Source organism: Anneissia japonica, unplaced genomic scaffold (assembly GCF_011630105.1).
Source record: "Anneissia japonica isolate Jap-2015-1 unplaced genomic scaffold, ASM1163010v1 scaffold2652_len1590060_cov184, whole genome shotgun sequence".
Lineage (NCBI taxonomy): Eukaryota > Metazoa > Echinodermata > Crinoidea > Comatulida > Comatulidae > Anneissia > Anneissia japonica.
In genome coordinates this window covers 769,984-778,103 of record NW_022699919.1, presented here as the reverse complement: position 1 = coordinate 778,103, position 8,120 = coordinate 769,984, and the positions used below count along the sequence as shown (strand labels likewise).

The following is an 8,120-nucleotide window of genomic DNA, read 5'->3' as shown; positions in this document are numbered from 1 at the left end:
ACACATAGGTGTTTTCATTCATTTTCGCGGGTCGCAAAAAAAACCCAAAAATCACTGTCAGGCCGCACTTTGCCCACCTGTGAGCAGACGTAATCACTTTGATTCTGAGTTGAAACCACAAATGGTGTGACCTGATTTATTTAAGATGATTAATTTTCTGTTTATGACAATCATGCTGTGTTGGTTATTCATAGGCCTAATTGTTTTTTTTTTAAATAAAACCTAAGTAACCATATTGATCTATATTAATATATAAAACTTTACTTTTAAACCAGCTTCTCATGACCGGTAATAAAAAATTCGTCTCCAGCGACGTCAACGTCAGAAATATTTTTTAAAAAGCCTAGAAAAGTTGTGTGAAAACAACAAGGCTTACAAAGAACACAAACTTAAACACAAAATAGTAGCGGTACCAACATAACAATATTAGTAATGATCTGACACAGGGAAGTATTCGTTTGTAACAGCAGGGAAGAAGATAGAGTAATTCATAGTTTTATGTTGTGTGATCCTGAAATATCAGGCTAATCTCAGTACTAATTGATGCAGAAATATTATCACGTGCTTATTGAACGAGAGTGATTGATTCAGTTTTCAACAGATTATTATGGAATATCGAAAAATAACAATGCGTCAAAGAACTATACAGCTGCTATTGTTGTTTGGCTTTATTCGCTATACCCGGTGTCCCTCTTAGCGTCAGAATCGATATCCATGGTTTCAGTATCTCTGTCCCATTAGTCCTGATAAAGTGATTGCCACGACACTACCGTTTACAACTCAATGAAGGGATTTAATGTTATATCAGAAGTGACTGATCTATTAGCAAGTAAGTCTGCATTCAGTAAGTTTACATTTGATCACTGTGTTTAGGTGTTTAGAAAGTAAACTTATAGTCTTCTAAATTCTGTAAGAGTAATTTTTTGTGGTTTTCTATCTTTAGTTGAGCCTATCAATGAAAGTAATCGAATGAAACTGAGTCGATAATGTTCTCCAAAAGATATTCGATTCATCTATGAGTTTATCTGTTATATTTCGCAAGAGAATAAAAACACATTCCACTTTCCTAAATTGATTAATGTGATTTAATTTTTAAATAAATGAAGTGTGGTATTTACTTTACACAGGGAGCATGCTCAGTTCCGTACATACATACATACATAAATTATCATTATTGTTACTATTGTTATTATTATATTTCTTTTTATAATAATTATGATTATGTTTATATATAATATTGTAGCTGCCTTTGTTAGTGTCATGAAAGTTACTCTTTATTATTATTATTATTATTATTATTATTATTATTATTATTATTATTATTATTATTATTATTATTATTATTATTATCATTATTATTTTTATTATTCGTGTAATTTGAAACAAATGGTCCGTTGCCACTTTCTCAGAAGTTTCAGCATTTCGTAAGCAATCAATTGTTTCCTGAATATTAACACAAACAATACATCCCGAAAATAGCCCAAATTGATTCATAAAATGTATTTTTTTCTTCTTATAAACTGTTTTCTTTTTCTGGAGGCGCTCTTTTAGAGTGCACGCTAGATAGAAACTCTAGTGCTCGCAAAAAATAATTTCATAATTAATAATAATCATAATTTTTTAATTATTACTAATGTACTTTAATTATTATTATTACTACAGCAATACAATATTATAATTATTATTGAAATTATTATTATGAAATGTACAAATTACCTAATTAATTGAATAAAGTTCTCTGTATTATAGGGCCTATATATATATATATATATATATATATATATATATTTGTATATATGATTTTATAGGGCCTATATATATATGATGATTTATATATATATATATATATATATATATATATATATAATTTAACAGTGTTAACGTCTATCTTGATTTATATTGTATGCAACTATTTGTTTCTAGCCGTACCTTTTGTGTAATGGAGTGTATCTGGTGGTATTTGAACCTGTTCAACCATGAAGCCTCCGTGGTTGAATGGTTATGACGCTCGCCTTTACAGAGAGGTCGCAGGTTCGAGTCCCGCCAGAGGCATTTTATTACACAATTTCTTTATTCGTTTATTTACAGGACTACATTCGTTGCGAGCTATGCTACACGATGTATTATCATGTCCTTTATTCGAGCACTGTACTTACATTTCTTTGATGATTTATATATATATAATTTAACAGTGTTAACGGCTATCTTGATTTATATTGTATATATATATATATATATATATAATAATAATTATTATTATTATATTGTCATTATCATTATCGTATTGTTATTATATTAAAGCTGCTCCATGAAATAAATATATACAAACAGACACAATATTATTACTAACAGTATTATTATTGTTTTTATCATAGTATTTGTGATATAATTGTTGTTGGTATGTATGTAAGTACTGTGTATTATAAAATTGTATACTATTATATTTAGGCTAGCCACACTCTGCCTTACAGTGCCTTGGCCTAGGTTTCTCTTTAAGATATCTTTTAAAAAACAGAATTGTTGAATTACATAAAGTATTCTAATATTCTAAAGGCAGTGATGTAAACACGGCCATTGAGTAATATCTTTATAATGTATTTAAAAGAGATAAAACAAAACAAATCTGTCACCTAAGTTTTAGATATTGACGTGTATCGTCTCGAGTCACGAACATCCTTGAACTTTAGTCATTGTGTTAATTTTCCTGATTCATTTTTTGTCTAGTGCTAATTATTACGTGTGACTACTCTCAATTGATTTTGAGACTTAAAAAAATATTTTTTTCACTTAAGTCTTGTGGTTGTAGTGCAATTCAAAACAGTCGATGTACGCATGCAATACAACCCTGGAGCATGCGTCGCATTGCGTTAAACACGTAGATGTTACTTATGAATTAATCTATTGACATCAGAACAAATGATATATAATCTATAGTTGTTTTTTCAACAGATGGTAGGATTCTGAAAACCTTTAAGTGGATTGATTCAACAGCAACACACTTCCAAAATGAAAAGAAAAGTTTTACGATATTCTAAATACATAGTTTTGCTGGTTACATTGGTGCTATTTGTTATTTCTTTATTGAAAACACAAGATGAACGGATTAACCAACGTAAGTTCATCCACAGAAAAAATGAAATAGATATTGCTAAAACATTACATAGTTCAGAAGCTTTCTTGTCTTACGAACACCCCGAATCTCAAATTCAATTGCATCAAAACGAATTTGTTGAGGACGTTGATGAAATTCTTAAACATTGGCTACCACATTTCGAAATAACAAAGAAAATTGAAGAACACCAAAACAAAAGTGTAGAGAATGCCACTAAAGCCATTGTAGTAACATATAGTACTGAGCAGAGAACTAAAAAAAAGAAAACGGCACTGGCTATTGCTTCAAATAAAAATTTGCAATTAAAGTACCCGACTACAAACAAGAACGTTGACGATAAATCCAGTCGTTTTGAGCAAATACTAAAAGAAACAGCTGAACGTCTAACCCAAGATAGTATCGTTAAGATCAGATCCCGTGATGCAGGTGTTGCAGATTCGATTTACGTCATAAGGCGTGCCGGAAAATCTGTAAAAATTACTAAAACAAAACCACTGTATCCATCCGATCAAGTTAACGATTTTAATATGTCTTATATTATACCAAATGAAAATGCTTGCATGGGTGATCCCGAAGTATTTGTTTTAACAATAGTGTTTAACCAACATACGGAGGAGAGATACCGAAGGATCGTTCGTAAATATTGGGGCAAAGCAAGAATAGTCAAAGGCAAGCGTATACAACATATATTCTTACTAGGAAAAACAGATAATAAATTACTTCAGCGACGAACTGAACAGGAATCGAAGAAATTTGGAGATATTGTTCAGGGAAACTTTATGGATACTTACAAAAACTTGACTCTAAAAACTCTACTAGGATTTCAATGGATCCGAGATTTTTGTCCTGAAGCAACTTTTGTTTTAAAGGTTGATAGTGATATAATTGTAAATTATAACGCTTTAATTCCTCACCTTATCACATCCCCAATAAATGGATTTGTTGAGGGACATGTCCAGTCTTCGTTATTTCCAAGTCGAAAGAAGTATTCTAAATGGTACATAGCCGAAGAAGACTATCCGGAGCCTACATACGCTCCGTATGTTGTTGGACCATCGTATCTTATGTCTTCTGACGTAAGCACACAGATTTTACACACAGCACAGTTTGTACGTTTTTTACCATGGGAAGACGCTTACGTTGGTTTAGTGCTGAAAAAGCTAAATATCACTAACGTACATAGTAAAGGATATATCGTTAAACTAAAAGGAGAAAATATATGGAATAAGATTTGTGAGATTCAAAAATATTTTACATTTTACGTAGGGCGTGAGCTTGAAGAAAAAAGGGTCAGATTTATAGTAGACGGATGGCACCAGAAAGTAAACTTTTGCAACGATTAATTTAAAAAAAATATGCTTTGTGAGTTCGTAAAGTGATATAAGCCAGCATTAACAAAAATATCGGCTGCAGTATTCACCAAACATCAAGTTAGCTGCGCCAGCAATTTTATGAATGTGAATAGCTCATAAATTATTTCTAAGTAAACAAGTAAAGCAATGTGGCTGATATTGGGGAAAAATTATATGGTGAAAGTTTGAGCCAATGTTATACCCAGCTAACAATATTACGTTATAAGAACGTTATAATAACGTTACAACAAGAAAACATGTTTTCTAAATTGAGGCTAGCCATTTTAAAACCAACGTACTGTCGCTAATTGTTAAAATGAGTAATTAGCAAAAGATTGTGGTAGTATTGTACACCTTAGTACAGAGAAGCCGTGGCACTTTAACCCATAACTTTGGCAGTAGGAATTCTATTCCAGTAAATTACCCATCATTTTAAAGCTTAAGCCTATAATGTAGAGAATGTGAATATGTAAAAAGCTTTGCACTTCTAATTCGGCTGGTTATAACCTAATTTCAAGAATTTCAGGAAGTAAGCCTATGTACATTAACGAAAACTGAATAAATTCTGTACTTCGATCCATGTCTTATTGGAGTTCAATTACTAATTTGCTCATCTTATACAGTATGTGCAATTCAGTGTTGTAATTGGTTCTTTTAACTTTTTTTTTCTTTTTAATATTTAACGAGAGAGTATCTGTTAAGAAAAACGGTTTGGCAAGGACAGATAATTGAGATACGGATTGCTTTTAGCAGGGGTGGTGCCAGGATTTGCCCGATGAGGGGACCGAGGTCCCCGACGGGGAGGCTGATGCCCCCGACGAAGGGTCAGATTTCCCAGACGAAAGCAAAGTGGGCGTGGTCGAGCTTCAATTAAAAATTTTCGAAAAAAAATCCAAAATTTTGACGATTTAGGGGGTTCAAAGGCTTATTTAAACGATTTTAGAGTCTATCTATGTAGAAAATACATATAATTTGTTTTTCTCCCCGACAAATTGTGCTTTTTCTCGCCGGCGGGGAGAGGGAGGCAGATCTCCCCGACAGGGAGCCCTGCCCCACCCCCGGCTTCCCGCTGGCGTTACCCCTGCCAGAGAGTATCTGAGAGTACACGTTTTGGCAAGGAGAGAATAATTGAGATGTGGATTGCATTTAGAAATTAACATGCATAAAAATATAATTTAGACTTAATTAATTTGATGTTTGCAAGTAGGTACTATAACGTTAACCTTAACTCCTACCGTAAATTTTATTTTCGTTGTGTTTTTTCTTAAAGTAAAAAATTGAAGTAAAAAAATTTTATAAATATTTTACCATAGAGTATATTAGCTGTTAAGTAGTCGTTTTAACAGGAAGAGAATAATTGAGATGCGGATTGCTATTAGAAGTTAGCATGCATGGAAGTCTAATCTAGACTTCGCTTTGATAGGCAAATAGGCATAACGTTAACTTTAATTATTATATTTCATTTTCGTCCATTTGTGATTTTCTCTTTAAGTAAATATTTGAAATAAATAGACTCAGTATTTTACATCCTAAGTAGTGTTTTTGAATTGTTTGTACTAATCATTGCACTCTAATATATCAAAATACAATAATAAAAACGGCAAAAATAAAATTCAGTGAACAGAGTAAAAAATAAGAAAGGAATGCAGAGGATAGCTCTACAAGCACTGAGGCTTGTTTCCGTAGGAGGTCCCCGATAAAAACGACAGAAACAAGAACAAAAAACCGTGTAATTATTACACAAACCAGACATGGAGAGTTTCTGTAACTCTTTTTCTGGGTGCTCCCATCGTCATGAGTCTGGCCTACCTGGCACCTCCCATCTTTATATATTGTCATATTTACTGAGTAATTGTCAATTATTTCATGTTACGAAGTATATACCGTACTGTATTCGTTATTAAGTAAGTTTGAATTGATACTGATATATTTTTATTCCAGTGCAACTCCAAGTATAGCCTATGAGGCTTTTAGATAACCTTTTTTTAGTTGCAAATACAGTTGTATACAGTAATTTGTTGTAGGGTCACCATTTTAGTTGATTTTATGTTAGTCGAGAGTGCTGACCTATTATTGTACATGAATTCTAAACTTGACTTTTCGTCATTGATTAAATGACGATATCGTGCAATGCAGTGTAAGCGTTTTCCTTTCTGCGGTGTGTCTGTCTATATAAAGCCAGCTTTTCATTGAGGCACGATAAAGGAAGAGACATTTATGTAAGCAGTTATCACAAGATTGTTGTGTCTACTGCCAACGTGGGCGTAGACACTATGTCATGATGTAGCAATTAAACAAGGCGGAAAAGGGTAAGGATTAGGCATGATGGGTACTACTACCACGAGGTAGGGGGCGGTCTATTGACAATCGCAATTTTGTTCAGAACTCGAACAAAATTGCGTTCGAAACTCGAACACGCGTTATAGAGACGCAGCACGTGTTCGCCACGAATGCCTTTTACCGTCATTTGAAGGACGCCCTCTAGAACATGGTAGTACTCTTCGTGATCAACGACATAACGTGGTAACTCCAAGAATTACTCATTTTTAAAGTGTTTTTAGTGTAATATAGTAGTAGACCTATACAAAATATTGTTATGAAAGAAAATTATTATGAAAAATCCAGATACACTACAATAATACACACATCTGCATATTGAAGAACATAATATAAAATTTTAAAAAAACTCAAAAATTTCTGTATAGGGCACTAGACACACGCTCCCGCCGGGAGCCTTTTTTGTTTTATCTTAGTTTTGGTTGCGGTCGGAAGACTGCAGGAAAATACAGTTCAGCGAAGCGAGATTGCGCATGCGCTAGTAATGCTTTCAGTCACTCTAATGAATAATTCATAATTTTTTGCTCAACTAACCTACGATAAAAAAAATCGCGTGCGGGTGTGTGTGTGTGTGTGTGTGTACTACCTATACCATAATGATCAGTATTACTATGGTTCATTAACTTTCGTTGTTTGGACTCTTGTTGTAAATTTGAAAAGCGTAAATATTTAAATTTCTTTAGTTTAAAATCAGAAAATCTGGAATTCTATTATCTTCAGAAATCCAAAAAAATAATAAATAATCTTGATCTATAGTTATAAATGTGATCAAAGACATAAGTTACAACTTACGAACATAAATGTCTATGTGAAATCGGAACTGTGCCAAATAGAATCCATATTTAGAAATCTGTATTTACATCTCCAAAAATACACTTCAAGGCATTTCCACCTATATAGAAAAATTGTTAGTACAGTTTATTCAACTTCAAATGAAAATTACTTAAAGTAACTCTCTGCAGTATGAATATTATTATATTGATATTGCTACAATTGGCCGAGCGGTTAAGGCAGGGGCACAGGTTTGCGGCCGGCTCGCTCCTATAGTTCTGGTGGTGGAACAAGCCTTCTCGGATAAGGACTATAAACCGTAGACCCAGTATACACAAATGCTCATGTGCACATTAAAGAACCCAGTACATCTTTCGAGATGAGTAGGGGGGTTACCCCGGTGTACTGGTTCACTCGGCCCCTGTCGTGGATAGATGGAAGTACGCCGGTTTACTGGCTGCAGATTACATGAAGTGACCCTCAGTTATTATTATTATTATTATTATTATTATTATTATTATTATTATTATTATTATTATTATTATTAT

The 8,120-nt window shown here is 33.0% G+C and overlaps 1 protein-coding gene across 1 annotated transcript in view; it reads left to right on the top strand.

Moving 5' to 3' along the window:
• Window positions 1–6,529, top strand: part of LOC117103172 — a 12,399-nt gene extending 5,870 nt beyond the window's left edge. Inside the window, exon 2 of the mRNA XM_033243677.1 lies at window positions 2,971–6,529. Within this exon, the coding sequence (XP_033099568.1) occupies window positions 2,971–4,455 (1,485 nt within the window). The 3' untranslated portion in view covers window positions 4,456–6,529. The remainder of the gene's footprint in view (window positions 1–2,970) is intronic.
• The last annotated feature ends 1,591 nt before the right edge of the window (window positions 6,530–8,120 follow it).